This window comes from Oryctolagus cuniculus, chromosome 9, assembly GCF_051225735.1.
Source record: "Oryctolagus cuniculus isolate XC-2025 breed Fujian yellow rabbit chromosome 9, ASM5122573v1, whole genome shotgun sequence".
Taxonomy (NCBI): Eukaryota; Metazoa; Chordata; class Mammalia; order Lagomorpha; family Leporidae; genus Oryctolagus; species Oryctolagus cuniculus.
In genome coordinates this window covers 113,636,930-113,661,201 of record NC_142875.1, presented here as the reverse complement: position 1 = coordinate 113,661,201, position 24,272 = coordinate 113,636,930, and the positions used below count along the sequence as shown (strand labels likewise).

General features: G+C 39.6%; 1 protein-coding gene across 3 annotated transcripts in view; it reads right to left on the bottom strand.

The window, feature by feature from the left end:
• Positions 1 to 24,272, bottom strand: part of PTPRO (protein tyrosine phosphatase receptor type O) — a 274,380-nt gene that overhangs the window by 39,684 nt on the left and 210,424 nt on the right. For 2 of the 3 annotated variants that reach the window (XM_008259342.5, NM_001170980.1), the window contains 4 exon segments: positions 21,884 to 21,952; positions 19,341 to 19,424; positions 10,983 to 11,018; positions 7,551 to 7,632 (listed from right to left, as the gene is read on the bottom strand). In XM_008259342.5, the coding sequence (XP_008257564.1) occupies positions 7,551 to 7,632; positions 10,983 to 11,018; positions 19,341 to 19,424; positions 21,884 to 21,952 (271 nt within the window). 3 annotated transcript variants of the gene reach the window in all.

The window sequence follows — 24,272 nt, the reverse complement described above, 5'->3', positions numbered from 1 at the left end:
CTCACAAACACCTTGGATAACTTGGTGATTGATCATTTGGAGAAGTAAAAACTATGTGCCTGAGACAGGGTGTGAAAAATATGAAAACAGATATGCTTCTCAGATTTTTTGCAGGAATAGGGTAACTGAAACTTATGAGGCTTGCATAAATATTTTATATTTTATGAGAAAAAATAAGTATTTTTTCTGGAGGCAATGAATCTTAGAAAAAGTAATAGGGCCTCAAATAATTGGGCCTCTTCCATCCATGTAGAAGACTCAGATGGAGGTCCTGGCTGCTGGCTTCAGCCATTTGGAGAGTGAACCAGTGGATGAAAGATCTCTGTCTCTCTCTGTCTAGTGCCCTGCCTTTTGAATTTAAATCTTAAAACAGGATGGCGCTGCGGCTCACTAGGTTAATCCTCCTCCTTGCGGCGCCGGCACACCGGGTTCTAGTCCCGGTCGGGGCGCCGGATTCTGTCCCGGTTGCCCCTCTTCCAGGCCAGCTCTCTGCTGTGGCCAGGGAGTGCAGTGGAGGATGGCCCAAGTGCTTGGGCCCTGCACCCCATTGGAGACCAGGATAAGTACCTGGCTCCTGCCATCGGATCAGCGCGGTGGCCCCGGCGGCAGCGCACCAGCCGCGGCGGCCATTGGAGGGTGAACCAACGGCAAAGGAAGACCTTTCTCTCTGTCTCTCTCTCTCACTGTCCACTCTGCCTGTCAAAAAAAAAAAAAAAATCTTAAAACAATACAAATATCTGCCTGGATGTATCAGTACTCTTACAAATGCCATTATCAGGAAATGCACTGATAGGACAATTTCTATTTAGATAAAGAGCCATCACACTTCAAAAAGTTGATGCTAAGGGAAAAGGAGGTTTCTAAGCTGCTAGCCATGTGTCTGATAGGAAATGAGGGAGCTGTAGTCTGGCCACCTGAATTTCCTGGAGGCATATTCACCTTGTGGGCAATGTGAATGGTGCTCACTGAAGTTGGACAGTGCACAGCCCTGGCAGTAGATCTAATTATGCCCCTATAAGAATTTTAGAGGAACATTAATACACAGCACTTATAATCATCTACAAATGGGATTACCTATAGGATATGCATCTTCTATATAACTAGTAAGTGAGGCAGTAGAGAAACCATCTGCTATCAATTTTGTTTACACTCAAAAGATGTTAAAATTGCCCACAAGTTTTACTCTTTTTAATGCCTCCCAATAATGATTTCAAGAGCTGGAGAATACTTTTCTGGGGAAAGAAATTGAGAATCTTAGAAGGGTATTGTAGAATTTAATGATGTTCTGAGAGATTGAACAGGGATAGCTCCTGCTTCCTCCCTGTATCTTGATTCGTGTTAGAAATCAAGGTCTTGAGTCTTTTTCTACTTTCAAACAGTCCTCGGTAGCAACTTCCCTTGTGCTTAATGGTATAGGGTCACACGCCTGCAGTCAACACGGATAAGCTGACCTAAATCTCCCAGATTTCTCTTCCCGTTTGATTCTCCAGCATTTTTACCTTTTTAAGATCACAAAATCTCAAGTTCTTCGGCTGAAGTTGAAATCAGTCATGAAGACAAACTATGTCAAGTTTGACCCTCAGCTCACAAAATGAGAAGTTTTCCACCTCAGACAAAACCCTCGCTTGCCAAATGCCTTGAAGCACAAACTTGTCACTGCTACTTTCCAGCTGAGTTTTTAAGAGTTCTCAAGAGTTCTTGTCAGAAACAAAAACTTATTTTTAGCAGGCTTGTAGCAGATTAGTGTTGTTTTTAGGTTCGTTCCTATTGGCAGTAACAGGCTTATTCATATGATACTTTCATTGCTTATTCTGAAGGATCATTTATCAAAATATCTCACTTAATTTGCTGTACCCCTTATAATCTGCATGGTCTTTGAAATCAGTTTAATTATCTGTAAGATAAAAGCTAATTTCTCCATACTTCACTTATTTATAATGACTACCAAATACAATAATTAAACTGAACAAACACCAAAACAGGACCATGGATGATTGCGAAGTGCTCCTCCTATGAGTCCTTGTTTGTTTTGCTTTGCCCAGCGCCATGATTTCTCCCTCCTTTGCCAATTGTGCTAACAGACCAACAGCTCTTCCCCTCGGTCCCCTTATTTTGGAGACAGATTGATAAGCCACAGGAAAAGTCCCATGTACAAAAGAAACTGTGCAAACAGATTGAGGCTAAGAACTGGCGCGCATATGGAAGCTGACTAACTGATAGGACTTTAATTGTATGTTGCCTCCCTGCTGTAAATGCCCTGAGTTGATAAGGGAGGTTTAATTGGCTGAACACTGTAAATGTAAATTGCCAAAGTTGAATTAGAGCAAAGCTGGAACTGCATGTATACACCAAATGCTCTGCGGTCTTTGTAATTTAGCCTGTCACTAAGTAGAAAATCAAATACTCTGTTTCCAGCTCAGGAGTTTTTCAGTTACTCTCTTTCCAACATATGGAAACCCAGAAGCTTAAATCTTCCTAGAAGCAAAGTGCGGGGTGAAACCAACATAAATCATTTTTAAATTTCCTTTTGCCAGTTTTATTTCAATGATTTATCATCTGTTGTTTTCAAAGCTACATAGCTATCTGTACTGGGCTGAATGGTGGCCCCTAGTAAGATACGTCCACTTCCTCACCCCCAGAGCCTGTCCATTGTGACCTCATTTAGAAGAAGGGTCTTGGCAGATGTATTTGGATATTCTGAGATTATTCTGAATAAGAGGAGAAGGTCACGTACATATGGAGGCAGAGACTGGAACAATGCAGCTACCAGCCAGGCTACCCTGAGGCTACCAGAGACTAAAAATGGGTGCGGTGGAGCAAGGGTTTGGAAATGCCTGGAGACTGTAATTTGGAAACAAAAGTGAGTCAGGCCAGTGCACTGTGGCTTGGAGTGTTGGTCCAAAATACACAAAGCAAGCCCGTGATTTAAAACAGACTCCCAAGAGAAAAAGTTGTATTTTCCTGTTGGAACATGAATTCAGTGTCAGGACTTGGCATAAGATAAATTACCAATATATAATCAACGATGATCTAAGAGTAAAAATTGGAGAAGACTTCATAATAGATTTTAAAATACTAAAAATGTCTTCAAATGATGCTGTGATTAATTTTATATGTCTATGTGACTAGGCTACAGTGCCCATTTGCTTGGCCATACACTAGTCTAATGTTAAAAATACTGTGGATTTTTAAATAAGTAGACTTTGAGTGACGATCACCTTAATAATGTGGGTGGGTTCATACCATCAGCTGAAGCCCTGAAGGGAAAAAAGACAGGTCCTCCAAGGAGGATGGAAGACTCAACGCTGCAACATAAACTTTCCGTGGGTCTCCAGCTCACAGATTTTGGACCAGCTAGCTTCCACCCTTCCATGAACCAGTTCCTTAAAATAAATCTATTCACACTTGTGTCCTGTTGGTTCTTATATATATCTTGTTGGTTTCTTTGGTGAACCCTAATACTCATAGATTATAAAGCTTGGTTGTATCCTCATCCCATACTTAGTCCAACACTTCTCAATGGACCATTACTGGCCTGTGGCAAATCCTTGTTGTGTGGACTGCCCTACTTATGGAAAATATTGATCTGTTCTGTCTCTTACCCATTAAACACGACTAGAACCCTCCTCCCAAGTTGTTAGAACAACCAAAACCAACTGAAGCACTCTCACACACTCCTGAACTCCTAAACTCCCCCTAGGGGACTGACTGACATTGGCACAGGCAAGAACCAATGATTTAGTTCAACCTACTGTTTTATAGATGAAGAATGTGATTTCTTTTTAAATACAAACTACAAGCAAAATGATGTTGAGGACCCAGGACTTTAAATTTCCGGTTTAGTACCTTTCTGCATTATAAATCCATAAAATAAACATAACAGTTTCCAAAGATGGAAACATTAATAATCCCGATTTTATTTGATCAGTACACTTTGCATATATTTATTGAAATATCACACTGTACCCCACAAATATGTGCAGTTATTAAGTGTTCATAAAAAATAAAAAAACATTTAAAGAGATGGAAATGCTCATTAACCTGATTTGTCCATTTGACATTGCATACATATATCAGTTTATCACACTGTACTCCATAAATATTTACAATTAAAATAATAGTATTAATTTTTCAAAGTAACATTAGAAAAAGAGTGCAATGGAAAAAATAAACTTTAATGTGTTCACTTACAGATTGAATGTATAAAAACCTTCATTATATTGTAAATCGAACATTTAGTAGCATATAAAACTTACAATCCTGCTTTCAAGTTTTTGTAGGATTTAAAGCTAATATGCTGGAGCAGGCATTTGGCTTAGTAGCTTTGGTCAACCCTTGAAATGCATACATCTTATATTAGATAGCCTGGTTCAGATCCTAGCTACTCTGCCCCCAAATCCAACTTCCTGATAATATGCATTCTGGGAAGCTGCAGGTGACAACTCAAGTGCTTGGGTTCCTGCAATCCATGTGGGAAACCTGGTTGGATTTCCAGGTTTCTGGTTTTAGCCTTTTGGGCAGTAAACAGCAGATGGAAGATCTCTGTCTGTCTCTCCCTCTCTGTCACTCTGCTATTCAAATACACAAATATGAAGCTGATATGTTAATAATTTACTGTTTGCTTCTCCCAGGATGCTGTATTTGTTGAAAATGCACTTCCTTGGTTTAGATAGTTTAGTCACTTTAGCCCCTGAAGTAGGAGCTTACATGATTCTGTCCTAGGTGCAACTGATTTGAAATAGGCACCATGACCCAAATTGACCAATCAAAAATCTTCCCCTGATATTTTTCATACTGCAAATGAGAAAGGGAATCAACAGCTCCTGAGGCAAACCGCATAAATAAGAGCACTTGGCACCCAGAGGGTGATTGATGGCTGTGTTTTCCATGATAAAAAAAAAAAAAGAGGTTGGCTTGTGGTTAAAGAAAGTGACACCAAGACAGAGAGAACCAGAGTGGGAACGAAAAGAGGGGCCCCTAGGGGCTCTATCCTGATTTCCATCATTTCTGAGATGGAGCCCTTCCTTCCTCTTTTTTTTTTTTTAAGGTTTATTTATTTATTTGAAAGTCAGAGTTACAAAGAGAGAGAAGGAGAGGCAGAGAGAGACAGAGAGAGAGAGAGAACTCTTCCATCTGCTGGTTCACTCCCCAATTGGCCACAACAGCCGGAGCTGTGCTGATCCGAAACCAGGAGCCAAAAGCTTCTTCTGGGTTTCCCATGTGGGTGCAGGGGCCAAGGACCTGGGCCATCTTCTACCACTTTCCCAGGCCAGAGCAGAGAGCTCGATCGGAAGTGGAGCAGCCGAGACTCAAACCTGCGCCCATATGGGATGCTGGCACTGCAGGTGGCGGTTTTACCAGCTACGTTACCTCCTTCCTCTTGGTGCAGCTCCTTAATTCTCCCTTCCATTATATGCATGACATTCCTTAGTGCCCTTTGAATAAATCCCAATTTCCTTTGGTCTAAACTAGTTTGAATTATGTTTCTGTCACTCATAATTAAAATAATCTTTTGGGGGTGGGCCTTTGATGTAGCAGTTAAGACCCTGCTTGGGATGCTTACGTCCCATACTGGAGTGCCTAGCTGGAGTTCTGGCTCCATTTCTGATTCTAACTTCCTACTAATGCGCACACTGGGAAGCAGTTGATGGTTCTAATACTTGGGTTCCTGTCACCCATGAGGGAGATCCAAGTTAAGTTACTGGCTCCTAGCTTCACCAGCTGTGGTCATTCGAAGCATGAATCAGTGGGTGGGAGATCTCTGTCTCTCTGCTTTTCAAATAAATAAATACAAATAAAAAGAACATTCTTTCCACCAGAAAATGACATACCAGATTTACATTTTATAATTATTCCATTTTCAGACACTCAGAAATAGTTAACTTTGGGTCTGATGGTATCAGCTGAGAATGTGCAGCAGAAGTAATGCTCTCAGTTGTGCCACCAAGGGCATATAATCCTGAGAAAGTTAAAAAGTGTGGCTCCAATAAGGTTGGCATAGTGACATCATTATTTTTATCACCATTATCAAAATCAGCTTTTTTTTTGGGAGTTTTGGCTTGTGTTTTCTTATTAAACACTTTCTTTCATTGGTACAATTTTCTGAGATGCCATCCTCACCACACATCTCCAATTCAAATGGAATTTCTGTCTTTGAGATTTAGCATTTGGTGTAGCATCATAGTCTCTTATTCACCTGTATGCAATCGGTAAGAGGCACTTTCTGTGTGGAGTTTCTCCTGACGCAGGTGGTAGCAAGGACACTTGCATTTGTCAGTGTCTAAGATTCTTCTCAACCTCAAATTAATTAGAAAATCTACACCATGGCTAATGGTGCATTTCACAGACTAAAGCTGTGCTTGGCTGAACAGGAAGAAAAAATGGAAGAAGAATCGGGAATAAAACTACTACTTCAACAGGGAAGAACAATTAAGTTTAAAATGTCCTGTGGCATCCACCTCTTAGATGACAGCACCCACATCTGAGCATTGGCTGGAGTTCTGGCTGCTCTACTTCCTGCTAATGCACCTTGGAAAGCAGTGGACAATGGCCCAAATGCCTGGGCCTTTGCCACCCACGTGGAGACACAAGATGGAGGTGCTGGCTCCTGGCTTTGGCCTGGTCTAGCCCCAGCTGTTGCAGCCATTTGGGGGAGTGAACCAGTGGATGGAAGATCTTGTTTCTCTCTCTGTCAGTAAATCTAGCTTTCAAATAAATTAATAAATCTTAAAAAAAAGTCTACAGAATTTAGAAAAATCAGCCAATTTTCCCCTTTACTCTAAATCCCTGTCCCCTGAAGCCCTCTTGTAGAAATCTGAAGGATGTGATGCCCACTCAGACTGTTATGAGCTATGAAATAAGGGGAAGAACAAGTCAAGCCCAGTGATATTCCTTCCACTGCTGATATCCCAGGCTTCCTCATTTCCTTCTACTATGATGCAGGCTTTTAAACTCAAAGAAACATGTATGTACACGTCAGGAAAGAAAGGGGTGTTGACAATATTTTTTTTCTTTACTTTCAGAAGTCCCCTGTAACTCACTCTCTGCGTTTCTCCAAGGAGATAAGAGCTGCACAAAGACATTTTAAGTAGCATAACAGGAATCCTGTAGCTGTTATATGTCCAGAAAACAAAGGGAATTAGTCCCACCCACCATCCTTTTACAGTAAAGCCTGAGAAACACACTCCAAACTCCCAGAAAGTGAAATCCTCTCAGTTTGCTTCTCCCACACTGGAATCTCCCATCTTCTGGTTTTTCAACAACGGCTTCTCTACACCAATGTTTGCTCAACCCAATCATAGCATTGATTCTCTCTTTCCCTTCATATTTTTTTTTAACCATCAAAACCCTGGCTGACTAACCAAGGGCTAATGACTCTTGACCTGAACCAGAAGATTACGCACCCTGAGGCTACCTTCCCACGTATCCTGCTTAGTTGGAAAAGCACATCCCAAGGCCTACCTGGGGAACAGGGGAACGATCCCAAGACAAACCTGACAACCTCATGCCCTGTTTATGACAGAAGGAAGGAAATGCTTTATCCAACTCACCTCAAATTGAAGGGAAAATTTATAGTCAGAGTCTTTGGCCATATCCTTGATGTAAGCATCAAAGTCATCCAGTTGAACTGGGCTTTGACAAACACAAAAAAATACATGTTTTATAAATCTTGTTGATAAATATTACACATCAAAATTTTCAAACATTGGCAGTTTTCCTGGAGTAGGTAACGTTCTACTTCTCAAAGGTTAGCACTCACCACCAGTCCCTAATCCATTGTAATTACAATGAAGGGCTTCCATATCAAACTTCCTAGAACTGGGGGAAATTTCTAGATTTATACTTAGCTCTTATTCTAGCGATAAAATATTACATACATGCATTCTCATATAGATTCATGTATATGTGTTGTTTCTAGAAAACTCTGGCATGTGTATGGGAAAGAAAAAAGATTCCAAAGACCTGAGTTACAGTTTAACTTTATTTACAATATTATCTTGGAGAATCACTTAACTTTCTGAGATTCAATGTTCTCACCTATAAAACATTCTGGCTCTATCTCATAAGGTTTAGTCATGCATCTCACAATACTATCTCACAAAATTGACAATTAATATTTATATATTTAAATGACTTTGCTCATAGAAGGCATTGTGCTGCCAGGGACAATCTTCCCTGAGCCAGTGGGATGACACCCTTGTTCAGAAAGCTCCTGGGTCCAACCTGAGAGTCACATTTAGCGGTCTGTACATCTAGAAAGGCACTGAAATGGCTCGGTGATACTGTTAAGTAAAATACCTGAGTTTATGTTTCTGCACCTGTGGAGGAGGTTTTCATTTTTCTTATTTTGGGTGAATCAGAATTAAGTCTAAAATTTTCTAAAGTTACTTATCTTTCCTAGTGTCTACCTCCACCAACCTGCTTCCTCACCCTGCTCTCTGCTTCTGCAGGATGCCTTTCTACCTTGGAGGAGCCCATGTCATTCAAATTTTTCTGAGTCATGTGGCATGCTACTTAGCTCATGTCATCTATAAGATTGTGACCTTATGTATTGTTAGAAAATACATACCATTTAATAGATACTTGTTTAAGTTGTTGATTAGCTAATTTTATAATTAAGTGATGTTTATATTTTAGTAGACTTTAAGGGACAGTGTTGGAGAGTACTTCAAAAAGTCAATGAAAAAATGAAATTAAAATATAAGTTCATTTTGGTGCATAAAGATAAAAGCTTTCTAATGTGATGGCAGGATGGAAGGTGCAACCTTGAGAATCAGTGGGCACCTATTGATGGGGTCATATAAGCAGAGACTGCACCCATGTCATATGTCTTTATACAATTGGCCATGTACTATTTGAAGTATCCTCATACTTTCTGGAAGGCACAAAGAAACCTCAATGTTTTACTTAATAATAATAACCGTGACTCATGCATGAATTGCACTACAGTTAATAAATATTTCCTTATGTTATCTTTCTTGGTTGAATCTGGAGGTAGTCATGGATAATAGCAGCCAAATGCTCCAGATGAGAAGGCCAAGGCTAAGGAAGTGCGTGAATATTCCAACACCACAGAGCTACAGAGGGGTAGAACACTGACTGGAACCCCAGGAGAGTGAGTCTGAGTTCAAAGCTTCACCCACTTCAAGCTTGCATCCTTCCAAAAGAACAGCTAAGGTGGGTGTCCTGTCCTCCAATGAACTCCATCAGGACTGTCCTCTACGGCTGCTGTCTTTGAGCAGTGCATTGACCTTACTGTTGGATTGAACAATCCTAGTTTTTATCTTGTTACTAGGAAAATGTGAGCTGGTATAAGGAAGACAAACAAAAAAGTTTTTTTTTTTTATGGATTAGGAAAAGCAGAAGTAGGAAGCATTGGGGAAAGGGAGACAAAGGAAGGACCAGGGATGGAAGAATAAATAGGGAAAGGGAAGAGGATAACAAAGAGGAGAGAAAGAAAGCCAGATTGAAGCAGAGAACAGCGGGACAAGGATTGCTAGGGAAAGGGGAAGAGAGAAGGTGAAGGCATGAGTGATGGCATGAAGGCAACCAGAGAGGAAAGGGGAGCCAAGGGAACACAGCAGTGGGGTGGCAGGGGGTGGATTCGGAGTAAAAGAGAAAGGGCACTGAACATGGGACGTGAAAGGAAACCCCCCAAAGAAATGGCTTCTCAAGAAGGAGGGAGGTTTGAAGGAAGTAAGGAGAGGAAAGGAGGAAGCTGCTTTGATGTGAGGTTCTGCATTGTGGGAAGGTTTGAGTACTCCTAAACTCTGCCGGATCTCTGGTCCAAGTCTTGCATCTCTTCATCTCTGTCTGGGTCTGGAAAGCAACAAACCCTGATAGAGGCTCCCTTTTTGTCCAGAGACATTGTCTTCTAAATACTCAACCTATGCCTCACTAGCTCCCTTAACAAACCTAATCAACACGTTTGGGCAATAGTTTGTTTCTTTTGACCTGAGGTTGCTGCAGCCACAACGCGGAGTACTAACCACTATATGATCACGGTGAGCTACTGGGGACCGGTTAGTCTGTTTTTCAAATCACCTTTCTAGGTGACACAGCCCCTCTTCAGTTTAGGCTGATCTTGTCTCTTCTATATTGGTTGGTGTACGCCAACAGAATGTACACTGACTCAAAATAGGCTTCAGTAAGAGTATTCTATGTCTAAATGTTCATAAAATTATGCACCACTCAATGCTAAATAGAAATACACTTTGCACTGACTTTTTTTTAGATTACATCATAGATTCCTTTATGATTTCTTTTTCACTAGCCTGGCTGCCATAGACCCAGCTGGCTCCATTAATTGCTTCCTTGTGCTAATTCACCAATGTCCTACCCTAGGCAAGTATTAAGAATGATTTCCATTTATAAAAAATGTTCCACTCTTTATGTGTGGAGTTTTAAGTAAGGAAAGGCCTGGAGGTGATAATCTCTAATAGGATTTTGAAATCAACTGATGGTTAATTTTCATCCACCAGAATCATAAATCTTATGACTTTACAGTTCAGTAGATAAGTAAAGCCACAGGCTAGCTAATTATCTTTTCCACTTATTATAAAGGTTTCTGGAGACAACATTATTAAAGTATTTGTTATAACATTAGATAGAGTAAAAGACTTCCTGAAATAAGCACAGAATTTCACAATACAAAATGGAAAAAAATTTTGTATAGTTTTGATATAGCTCAGTATAAGAGTTGAAAATAGTTAGAATACCTGTAAGACTTCCTAACTGTTAACAAGCTATTCTTTTTCAGATTTTGTATGGAGAGGATTGTCCTCATCCCTGATTGGCTTCTGTGACAGCTCTCTCTTTAGTGATCTCTGCCACACCACCATGTACTGCACTTAGCTATCACAATCTAAAGTAGCCTGTTTTTAAGGCATCCCTTGTATTTGAAGTCAAGCAATCTTTTTAATTGGAAAGTGAAGATCATTATGGTAAACATTCTTTTAAATGAAATCATAAGAAAAACTTACTTAGTTAGTTTCCTCTTCTTTAAGCCATTTTTACTCCTGAGAATTAAAAAAAATGACAAATTTATCTGGGCAAAATAATTGATTAATGTAATGATTATACTTGAAGAGTTTTAAATAATTATGTCAGGGACTTCAATTTTATTTAATTTTCATCAAACATATCTCCAGTTTGTTTAATTACTTTTCTTTAGAAGTGAAGATAATGATAATAATTTCAGATTCATTTTAAAAACTACAAATTATAGGAACATAATTGTATTTTGTTATTCATTTTGGGGAAAACTAGGTTCTAGAAATACAATTTTTAGTTAATGGTGATTGAGCTGCTAAAGCATTTTGTAAACATATAGAAGTACCTAATGCCTCAATATTCCAGCTGCACAGTCAAGAAGGAAGAACTGGAAAAGAGAAGTGAGAACTAATGATGAGAGACAACGCTGGTTTGCAGGGACTAAAGTAACCTTTTCTGACATTTTCAGTGGGGATGTGAATTTGTGTTATCAGAGTAGGCATGTATCTTATGAAATTCTACCATGGCATTGTTCTTACTCAAATTTGAACTAGTTCTCATGCTATCTCAAAAACTGGACATGCTTGCTCTTTTGTACAATTTATTTATTTATTTTCAGATGATTTGAAAAGCAGAGAGACACACACAGAGGCAGATATCGTCCATTCTCTAGTTCACTCCACAAACGCCCACAGCAGCCAGGGTGGGAACAGGCCAAAGTCAGGAGCCCAAGACCCAATTATGAATGTTTGGGCAGAAACCTAAGTACTTGAGTCATTGCTTGCTGAAACCTAGGAGGAACATGAGCAGGAAGCTGGATCAGAAGCCGAGGAGCTGAGACTCAAACCAGGAACTCTGATACAAAATTCAGGCACCCCAAGCTGTGTCTTTACTGGGCCCAGTGCCAGCCCCTACCACATCCTCCTCCCCTGCCCCTGCTTATTCTTTTTTTTTTTTTTTTAAGATTTTTATTTATTTATTTGAGAGGTAGAATTACAGACTGTGAGAGGGAGAGACAGAGAGAAAGGTCTTCCCTCCCCAAATGGCTGCTAAGGCCGTAGCTGCGCCGATCTGAAACCAGGAGCCAAGAGCCTCTTCCTGGTGAAGATGCGGGTACAGCATCCTCCACTGCTTTTCTAGGCCATAGCAGAGAGCTGGATTGGAAAAGGAGCAGCCAGGACTCGAACCGGCACCCATATGGGATGCCGGTGCCGCAGGTGGAGGATTAACTTACTGTGCCAGGGTGCTGGCCCTGCCCCTGCTTAGTCTTAATTCATGACTAGTGTGTGTAAGCTCAAACACAGGAAATGCTGATAAATGCTTTGGCATGGAAGAGGATATTTTCATACAAGATAAATTAGTTAATGCTGAGATAGTGTCTGTTGAAATACTTTGTTGTCATGTTTTTATTGTCTTATATAAATGATAGATAAGTGACATGCCAATAAGTTTTTTTTATAAGTATATCTCAAAGGTCTTTAAATATTTTTCATGGAAGCTCCATGTTTTCAGAAAATAAGTAGTCTGTAGTAAAGAACCAGCTGTGATCTGAGTTCTCTCAGGCACCAAACTATATTTTAAATATAAATTATTGATGTAAGGGTGCCTCCACTTCCGGAACACCTTCAGCAGAATGGAGCTCTATTTCATCCATGCTTTCAGAGCCCTTTGCAAACGAAGTGTTTTTCACACTGTGTGATTCTTGGTTGTACATACCCTCCTTCCTAGACAAAGGGTTTCCTCCAGGGTTGAACACAGTTTGTGGAATACACATGGGTGGCCATTAAATTTTTGTCTTATTGATTGGAAACCAAATATTTTTATTATGTTACTTCACAATTTTACTTGCAAGTTCAGTTAAGAAATTGATACTTGACTTGTCAGGTTCCAGTGGGGAAATGGATGTGTGGATGGAGAGGAAGCAATGTAGGCGGAAAGGTAAAGAAACATTTGTAAAGGCACGTGGTGTTTGTGGTTTTCAGGTAGTTCTCATTTATTCCCATGTTCAGTAGTCGCTGTTCTACTTCTTCTCTTCTCCCTCATCCTTTTTATTTTCCACATTTGGGACTTAGAGGTAGGAAACATCCCTGTTTTCACTCTGCCTCTCATTCATCCCCTCAAAAACCCACTGCAACATTGGACACAGCATTTGGTCTAGTGGTTTAAATGTAAAAATGGCCACATCGGGGCCGGTGCAGTGACTCACTTGGTTAATCCTCCACCTGTGGTGCCGGCATCCCATATGGGCACCAGTTCTAGTCCCAGTTGCTCCTCTTCCAGGCCAGCTCTCTGCTGTGGCCCAGGAGGGCAGTGGAGGATGGCCCAAGTGCTTAGGCCCCTGCACTCGCATGGGAGACCAGGGAGAAACACCTGGCTCCTGGCTTCGGATTGGTGCAGCGCCAGCCACAGCGACCATTTGGGGAGTGAACCAACGGAAGGAAGACCTTTCTCTCTGTCTCTGTCTCTCACTGTCTATAACTCTACCTGGCAAATAAAAAAAATGGCCACATCTCACATCAGCATGCCTGAGTTTGATGCCTGGCTCCACTCCTAACTCCAGCTTCCTGCTGATGCAAACCATGGCATACAGTGGTGCTGGCACAAGTCACTGGGTTCCTGCTTCCCATGTGGGAGACCTGAATGGAGCTCAGTTCAGGGCAAGTGGAGTGAACAGCAGATAGGAGCTCTCTCTGTCTCCGTCTCTGTCTCTGTCTCTCTCTCTCTCTCTGTCTCCGTCTCTGTCTCTGTCTCTCTCTCTCTCTCTCACACACACAGTGATTCTAGTGATACCTTATTTAGTCATTTGGAAACCAGAGGAATGTCTATTGAGCCCACTTTTTATTCAGTTTTTCTAATAATAATTTTTTAGAAGATTTTATTTATTTATTTGAGAGGTAGAGTTACAGACAGTGAGAGAGAGAGAGAGAGAGACAGAAAGAAAGGTCTTCCTTCTGTTGGTTCACTCCCCAAATGGCTGCAACGGCTGGAGCTGTGCCAATCTGAAGCCAGGAGCCAGGTGTTTCTCCCTGGTCTCCCATGAGGGTGCAGGGGCTCAGGCATTCAGACCATCTTCTACTGCTTTCCCAGGCCACAGCAGAGAGCTGGATCGGAAGAGGAGCAGCCGGGACTAGAACCGGTGCTCATATGGGATGCCAACACTGCAGGCAGAGGATTAACCTACTATGCACAGTGACGGCCCCTCTAATAATAATTTAACTGACTTTAGAAACCCTTCATTTACTCGGTGTAGTAAGAGTGGATGACTCCAGTGCTTTAGGAAAGTGGAACAGCAGCCTAGATGGCTACCAGCTCTGGTAAAGTCAGGAGGAGGCCAACATATTTTGTAATCCGGAGTGAACAAAAAATACTTTCCTATCTGAGCAGATTGCAAGGGAAACTAGAAAGAGACAAATGCATGTGAGACGATGACACTGAATAAATTCAGTGCTGAAATATGAAGCTGCTACTACTCAGCAGCTGTGTGGAAACCTGATTCATGGAGGAGAGACACACTTTTTTTCTTTCAATCCCATTTATTATTGAGTGAACTTTCAACATCAAATTCTACCACATATTTTGTATGATGTATTGTCATATATTGCATATTTTCATGCTCTGTGTACAACTCTTAGCATTTTTTATTAGGTTTGTATGAATTCTTGATGATTCCAAAGGGTTCCCATATCCTAACACTGCATAACCTGACAGCACTGGGTTATGAGACTTCCCAGTGACACTGAAAGGGTTTCCTACATTTTTCACTGCTATGCTAATTCCAAGACTAAAATCCTGGAGGAAATTCGGCTGGAAACTTGTAAATAAGGGCAGTGCTAGCAATTTTAACTTCAGCACATTTTGGAAAGAGGCAGTGTTGGTAGATATTCCTGTGAAAATTTGGAGCAATGTGCAGGATATCACCTTCCCATTGCAAAAAAATTTTCCAAATAACTGATAGATAACACCTATCCAAATGCAGTACATATGCACACAGCATCATAAACTTCTTTTAATTTTTTTTCTTTCACTAATACTTGTAAGCTATAATACCCTAATGACTTAAAGAAATTAAGGTGCAGTCTCCATAGGTTCTTCATAGCTCTGACAGTCTTGGGAAGTTAGATACACGGGAATTCATCCCAAAGAACATGAGGCAATGGCAGAGACATGGAGACATGGATGTTTCCTGGTTAAACAGAATAGAACTTTAAAAGTCCTCAATTTCATAACTCTTTCATATACTTCATACTCTTTCATGAGTTAAACTGAAGCCATCCCAAATCTTAAAATAAAAAAGGTCTTTAAGGTTTTATTATTCTCCAAATAGTACATGCAATGACCATGAGTGAAAGTGAGAACTTTAAACATTGTCTCAAGCTTTTTTTAAAAAGATTTTTAAAAATTTTATTTGAAAGTCAGAGTTACAGAGTGAAGAGGAAAGAGAAAGAGAGAGAGAGAGAGAGAGAGAGAGAGAGATCTTCCATCCATGAGTTCACTCCCCAAATGGCCAGGGCTGAGCCAAACCGAAGTCAGGAGCCAGGAGTTTCTTCTGGGTCTCTTACATGGGTGCAGGGGCCCAGCACTTAGGCCATCTTCCGCTGCTTTCTCATGCATGTTATCAGGGAGCTAGATTGGAAGTAGGGCAGCCAGATCTCCCGCCAGCACCTTTCTGGGACGCTGGTGTGGCAGGCAGAGGCCTAATCCGCTACACTACAAGATGAGTACTTGCATATGGCATGAGGGTGGCTACAGTGGTTTAAAAAAAAAATAATCTTGAAGCTAGGTATAGCTAGTTCCAATTACATTTCTTTAGATAGGAAATACATACTAAGCTCATTACAGTCAGAAATCCTTGTAGAATTCAAAATTGAGACTAACTTAACTGGGTACTGGCACTGCACACTTTTTTTAGCTACTACTGTGGGAAAGATCTGAGCTACACTATACATCTCTTGGTTGCCACACCAACCACCAAAGGCATCAGAAGGGTTTTTTATTTGTTTTAGCCAACTTCTGCATAATTGAGAGATGAAGAGACAGGGAGAGTGTTCCCATTTGCTGGTTCACTCCCCACATTCTCACCAAGGCTGAGGCCAGGGCCAAGGTTGAAGCTGGGACTGAGAAACAAGGCAGGGCTTCTGTGTGAGCGGCAGGAACCCAATTCCTTGAGCCATCACGGCTGCCCCCAGGTTCTGCACTGGTGGGAAGCTGAAGTGAGGATTCGGAGGTCAGAGTTGAACCTAGACACTCTAAGGTGGGGTAGAGGCTTAACCACGATGCCAAAGGCCTGCTCCCAGGAAAGTTTTAGAAACATATTCTTCCAAGAAACTAAGAGTTCCCAGAGAAAGGTGGACATTGCATCAGGAAGTGTGTGGGGAGGGGAATGCTTTGCTATTTGTGGCTGTTGTTAACCACAGCGCTAAGTGAAATTTGAAGACAAACATATCTGAAGAAGAATTTGAGAGGGCTACTTAACAAATAAGAGTAGGGAAATATCCCCAAGTTATTAGGTGATGCAAACAGTAGGGAATTGGAGTCCGTGTGTGAATACAGAGCAGGGGGGGGGGGGGGGACTATGATTTCTACTTTTTTTGCATCCCACTGCAGCACAAGCCTAAGGCTGAGACCACAGTTTACACTCAATATATTTTCATTGGTTGATAAGTGTAAAATTTACTTAAAGGGACAGAAAACTGTTTTACTTTCTCACCTGGGGATATCTATTTACAATCGCAGGACAATTCTCCTAAAAAACTACTGAAGAGAGGCAAGTGTTTAGCTTAGTGGTTAAGATGCCAGGTAGTGGCATAGCGGGCAAGACCGGTTCAAGTCCTGGCTGCTCCACTTCCGGTCCAGCTCTCTGCTATGGCCTGGGACAGCAGTGGAAGATGGCCCAAGTCCTTGGGCCCCTGCACCCACATGGGAGACCCGGAAGAAGATCCTAGCTCCTGGTTTTGGATTGGCGCAGCTCTAGCCATTTTGGCCAATTGAGGAGTGAACCAGCGGATGGAAGACCTCTCTCTCTCTGCTTCTGCCTTTCCTTCTCTCTCTGTGTAACTCCAACTTTCAAATAAATAAACAAATCTTTTTTTTTTTTTTTAAAGATGCCAGGTAGCACATATGTGTCCTATATTGGAGAACCTGCCTCTGGCTTCCTGATAATGCAGACCTTGGGAGACAGAAATGATAACTCAAATAATCAGTTTCCTGTTCCCCCCTTGGGAGACCTGGATTAAGTTCCTGACTTCTGACTGGCCCAGCCCCAGCCTGGCCATTGTGGGCATTCGGTAAGTAGTAGAAAGATGCTCCCTTGCTCTGTGTTTCTTGCTTTCTGTCTCTAAAATAGATGGACAGATAGATAAAACTACTGACGAGTATTCCCCACCTGAACTTGAGTCTCATGCCATTTGATCAACATTATAAATAGCAACCTTGAAAGAGTTGCTTTAATTTGAAGATTATTAAGAAACTACTAAGAAAAATATGCAAATAAGCACATGCCCAACTGATAGAAGCTTTAAAACGAAGTATGGAAAATAAGAAAGTCTGTGAGAGTTAAGTAGAGAAGTGAATATGAATTTTTCCTTTGTCTTAATGTAAATGTGTGGAGGTCACTTTAGGGTATTTGCCTCAAGTATTCTAATCATAGGTAGAGTAGTTGAGGATGATGAGAAGATGCTGAGTAAGGGGATATTTTGAAGGTCAAAATGGAATTTATGTTTTCTTACTAAAAACTATACAATGTTGAGTATTGAAAATATCAAGTGGACTATTATGACACCCTATGGTAAACACAAAAATAATAATAACAAACTCAAACAGGGGCTGGTGCCGTGGCCTAGTAGGTTAAGCCTTTGCCTGTGGTGCCGGCAGCATATGTGGGCACCGGTTTGTGTCTGGCTGCTCCACTTCTGATTTAACTCCCTGCTGATAGCCTGGGAAAGCAGTGCAGGATAGCCCCAGTGCTTGGGCCAATGCATCCATGTGGGAGACCCAGAAGAAGCTCCTGGCTCCTGGCTTCGCATTGGCCCAGCTCTGGCTGTTGAGCCCATTTGGGGAGTGAACCAGCGGATGGAAGACCTCTCTCTCTATCTCTCCCTCTCTCTGTCTGTAACTCTGACTCTCAAATAAATAAATGAATCTTTAAAAAAAAATACAAACTGAGAATAAGGACCCCATTATTTGCTGTACTCTAATTTTATTACTTACATATCATTGTGTACCTTGTTTCAAAAGCATTCCTCTAGTGTCTTATTTTAAAAGTAAAAATTTAGGTCTTAACAATCTCTATCTTGAGAAAGTCCTTTTAAAATATTTCCTCCATTGCAACTTGAAATCCTAAATTCTGCCAGCTGTATTTATTCTGTCCTTGAAGGAGCTGAAGAACATGTGATCAATTGTCTTTCTGAATAAATAACTCTGCAGATTGCTATTCATCATTTTACTCTCATTTTTCCTCAATCCATGAGCTATTTTTATTGCTTTCTTCTGGGTCTTTCTCAAGTTATCCACATTTTTGGGTCCTTCCCCAGACACCATATATTGATACTTAACGACGTTTTTGTCAGTTTCCTGGGAAACTGCCACCTTTCTTCTTACATCTCAGGAAAATATTTCTATCTGGATTCTTTAGCTTCAGAAGTTAAGGTTATTATTATGATTAGTATACATTAGAAAGAAAAAAGATGCTTTCAAGATTTGATCATTAAAATGATTTAGAAATCAAGACAATAAGAAATTTAAGGTAGAGGAAAGAATAGATTTTAGAGACCTGGGTTTGGAATTGGGTTTACTATGTGATAGTATGTGACACTTAATCTTCCTAAGTCTCTATTTCTACATATCTAAAATGGAGCTATTCATACTCTCTGCAATATCATGGGAGAGAATTAAGTAATTATATGAAGAGGTTTGCACATAGCTGGTCTGAGTTACCATCATTATAAAAGCCAGAAGGCATCAAGTAGAGAGCACAGACTCTGGTTTCTCTACTTGAATTTCTGCCTTCTTGGAAACATGGGGCTCTTTACTGGGTGGAGATAAAAAGGAAAAGGAAAGCCTCACTTACAAAGGTGTGAGGCCAATAGATTGACTGAATGAAGAAACGATGACTGGTAATAAGTGGAAGAAAAGTTTGTTAAGAACATCAAAGTAAGAAAATTTAATTGGGAAAACCTAGTTAGCATGTTGATCCCATTAACTTCTTTAATCCATTTCAGTATGTGATTAATACTTTTAGATGCTGCCAAACACATGAAATAGTCAAAAAGAAATTTTCCTTTTTGGTTACTTTTTGAAAGATAACTTGTAAAGAGTTTGTCTTAGGTTAAACAGTAAAATAAATCACTTACCAAGGGTTAATATAAAATGCCAAAAGATAATCAGTCCAAAGACATGAAGGCAGCAGAGTTAAGAAAGCAAAGATGCTTCTACGCCTGTGAGCATTAATAGACAATAGATGTAAAGATGAAAAAGTGGAAAGAGTTAGTAATACAAACCGTGAACTGATATCAGTAAATTACCTCCTATGATCAATTAATATGACAAGCACTTTAATTACAATTAAATATTACTCCATTCTGCAAGATTTAAATATGAGGGCTTAAGAGCTAAAACATTGACATCAGTTTGATTCACACATGATCTCTACTATAATCAGATATATTTCTTTCAACTTGCTTTGTGTCAATTAGTCTGCTATTAGGTGATTGCATTTTGTATTCCGTTAAGTGAGGCTCTTAAGCGCCTCATTAGCTATCTTGCAACTTATTCTTGGATAGTATCCTTCCAGAGCTTAAGTCTATTTTAAGAAATCTCTAAGAAGATCATTTGACAGCTGAACAGGAAGTTAGGTGAGGGAATAGAAATGGCTGGTTTGTGTGCACTGATCCTTTTGAAGAATAAGCTTTAGGAATACATTCTTGTAAAGTTGCTCTTCTAGGTGCAGCTTTCAGTATTATTTTTAGTTTAAATTCCTATGTAATTTCTAAAAATATCCCTTAAAACAGAAATATGGTATGATACCCAGGTATCATTCATTGAAAGGAAGTGGTTCATCAACTGCCTATTCTGTAATCTCACTGATTCTCAGCTGAGTGGGAGACAATTTATCTAGTTTAGCTGTAATTCTAATTCAGTCTGTTGATTTAAAATGCCTGGTTTGGATCCAGTTTCAGACATTCAGCCCACTTACAAAATAAAACTTCCATTAATGTAGAGTTAAAATATGTCTGTGTCTGTATCTATAATAATTCTGAGAATTAGAGAAAAAGTTCTGTCACCTTGCCACTTTAGTTATTACAAACTCCCACTGAGATATCTATTCACAGCCAGAAAATGCTATTACAGCAAAATTGTCTTTGCCAAGAGCTGCAGGAGACTTTGCTGGATTTTACAGAAAGGCCGTAAAGTGCATTCTCTTTTGCCCCAGTTCCTCCATAACTGAATTCCCATAAACTCTCCAAACTGGCTGACTATGAAGTTAGTTAATACATAGCTGCCCTGAGTCATAAGGACCATGGGTCAGTTCCTTGATAGGCCAACCACCACTGCTCTTCGATTATGCCTTTGTTAAGGGTGGGCCTAAATATTGGAAAGGCTGCTAATAGAGCTGAACAAACCTAGTTACATTTCCTCATTTTTCATTAAGAATGGATGGGTTTCTCTTTCTTCACAGTTGGGTTGATTTTAATAGCAAAGTTCCATTCATGATAAAATTTAGAAATGGTACAGCACACTGTCTTATTCAAAAGAATCCTGTTCCAACTAGATTTTCATGTAGCAGAGGCATCATTTACGCTCAGAGAAGTAGAATTGATATTTTAAACAAAGCCCTCCTTCCCTCTTTGATTCTGTAGAGTTAACTTTTCAGTCTCACAAGTCTATTTCTTTGATGTTAACCATTTTTAAGGTTAGAAAACAAAAAATCTATATTCAAATACTCTTTTCATGATTACTTGCAAAAGAAACAAACTAGATTAAGTTGTGCTGACTTCATGATGAATGTTTACTCAATTGGTAATTTTGCTGGATATTGATTAAACTGAATAGGAGTGTTCATTCACCTGTGTCAATATTAGGTATAATGTCAACCAACTTAATCTCTTGACAAAATGTCAACCAATTTAATCTCTTGACAATACTCTTTTAATTGCCAAAACATCTCCTCCCAGTAGGTCCTTAACAAGCAAGTTCAGACAAGTGAAGCCATGTTTTCTAATGGAATTTGCCCAGCTTTGACATTCCTATACCTGTAAGTAGAATTGAATGCCCTGCATTGTACACTTGCACTTCATTTTTTAAGACAGTAGTGGCCTCCGTCCTCAGGTACTGCTATGTGAGTTTCAAGTGCAGATACTTCTCATCTTACCCTACTTCCAGGGAGTTTTTCCTCCTGCGCCTTCACCTATCACCTGTTCAGTGTGTCTCCTGCACTTATGCCCTTCTTCAGTATGTTTTGGGTCCCTTGGAATACTTTGTTTAATAATGAAAATTTGGAGCAGACACTGACAGTTTCTCTATGTATTAAGTGTATATAAGCCATCATATCCTGTAAAGATCTAGCCATTGAAAGTTCACTGTCACTGAAATTATGGAAGGAAAACCAGACAAAACCATTTATTCTCACAAGACAGTAAAATCCAGTCTGAAGCACTCACATCATAGCTGAGCTCTCTACAGACTTGTAACTTGGTAATATATAAACTCAGCCATGGGGGTCTTAACATCTGTCAAGAGACACAATTGTTCGATTTGTCTTTTAAAGACTATCTTTCCATTTAAGTTTTTAACTTTGTTCCTCCTTAAAAATTATTTTGTATTAACATTCACTCATCAAACTGACATAAAAAGAAATAAGGAGGTGATTTTTATATTAAAAATCCCCAATACTCACCAGTTGTAGGGAAGCTTTCCATCCCTCTCTAAAGATGCAAAATTGACAAATGTTCCTGCTCCACACTCCCTGTTTGAAGAGAACCACAAAATCAAGATGATTGCTTGACAATACATTTTTCATCTTGACATAAGAGTGCCTTATGGTTTATCATCACATCATTAAAAGATGAAAAGAAAAGGCAAACCTAAGTTCCATTTGGTACTCTTTTGTATATAACTTAGCAAAACAAAAAGATAAAAAAAAAGAAATGATATTTTGCAAGGTTGCTGATCAAGTTGAGGTCTACTGTATTCAATTCACAATCTTTTCCAAATAAATCCAAAATAAATCTTTGTACTTTTAAGTATAATATTTTATATAAAACATTTAGAAGTAATGTTTAGAAACTCTTACAAAACCTGAGGCTTTTCAACTTTCAGAAAAATTTCTTTGTGGGATTTTGTTTTAAAGTATTTTGATTTACTGTGTATATATAGATAGATAGATAGATAATGGTTCAAACTGGATTGTTTGCTTCCTTAACTCTTTCATTCCTATCCTGTTGTCCACACTGTTCATCACTTGAGATCAAAGAGTGATGTGTATTGAGACAGGTGGGCTTCTGCCATGCTTCTTATCCAGAATGCTGCTCATTAATCTGTTAGTAAAAACACTGCTAGAGCTTTTTTCCTCCTGGAAGTGGAGTGGGGAAAAAGGTAAGCATATGCTCATTGTTCATATCTTTTCAATGTCTTGACTAACATCATGCATAAATAACATGGCTAGCTTGGGCTCATGCATCTCACTTTTTCTCAATTTGAGAGATTTTGATGTGCTTATTACTTCAGCTCTGTGCCTATTCTTTAAGTTAGGGTGTTCTAAGAATAGCTTTCTTCTTTTGAAAAACACACCAATATAATATCATATTGTATTATCAATTATGCACCATCAATAAATTTTTCTATGTCAATTTGTTATTTATGGGATTATTTTACCCTCTTATTCAGAGGTTCCTAATCTGGGGCCTAAGGATAAATTTTAGGACTTTAAGAACATATCAGAGAAAGTACATCTTTTTATTCATAATTTGTAATTTAATTTTATTCACAATTTGTAATTGAAATTTAGCAGTGGTAGTCAGCAAAACACTAATATCAGTACCCATCACTTGCTAACAATAGAATTTACAGATATTTTTACATAATACTCACAGACTTGTTACAGATATCTTGACATATTATTTATATTCATTACTAAGATGATATGAGCTACCAGATATATTGTTAAATGTTGATATTTAATGTACTAATAAAGAAGCATATAACAGTTTAGAAATATTATGCTCACTTTTTCAATATAATTTTATAAGTCTATATACTTTATTTTATGTAAAAAAGAAAGCATTATTCTTAAAGAGATCCACAGATTTCACCATACTCCCTAAGAAGATCATGGCACCCAAAAAAACAAGATGTTAAGAATCATTGTTTTCATGACAATTACAGTCATCATCTGCACCTGCAATGATGCCTTCATAAACACTACTGTTTCTATTACCATATCTATTACCATTCCCTCCTCAGTTACTACTGGGAGCTAACACTTACGGCCTCCTTCCCATGAGCTGAGTATGAAGGTCCTTCAGAAAGTGCATGGAAACATAGAATTAAAAATTCATGTGGTAAAAAAAATTAAAATCCATGCATATTTTCATAAGATATATTCCATGAACTTTTTAAAAAAGGATCATTTATTTATTTGAAAGACAGAGTTAGAGAGAGAGAGAGAGAGACAGAGAAAGATCTTTCATCTGCTGGTTCACTCCCAAATGGCCACGCAATGGCTAGAGCTGAAGCCAGGATCCAGGAGCTCCTTCCCGACCTCCCACATGGATGCAGGGGCTCAAACACTTGGGCCATCTTCCACTGCTTTTCCAGGGCATAGCAGAGAGCTGGATCGAAAGTGGAGCAACCAGGAATCAAACTGGTGCCCATATGGGATATCAGCACTACAGGTGCCAGCTATCCCCACTACTCTACAGTGCCAGCCCCATCCATGGACTTTTTGAAGACTGTCATTTCTGCACACTACTGCTCCTAACTACCCATGAATGTGAGGCTATTGTCTCTTCTCTGTACACACTCTTTCCTTGACTTCCAGAAAGGCCTCACACTTCTTAGTTTCCCTTCTACCCTGACTGCCTCTTGTCAATCTCTTGCTGTTATCTTGTTTTCCCTCTGAAAAGTCTCAATATTAGATTGTTCTAGTGATTAATACAGGACCCTTTTTTGTTGTTTGCAGCTACTTCCTGGATTTCATCCAGTCTGTTTTGAATATTATTTATATGCTAACAGCTCTCAAATTCTCACCTTCAGCCAATATTTCTCTCCCAAACACCAGACTTTCA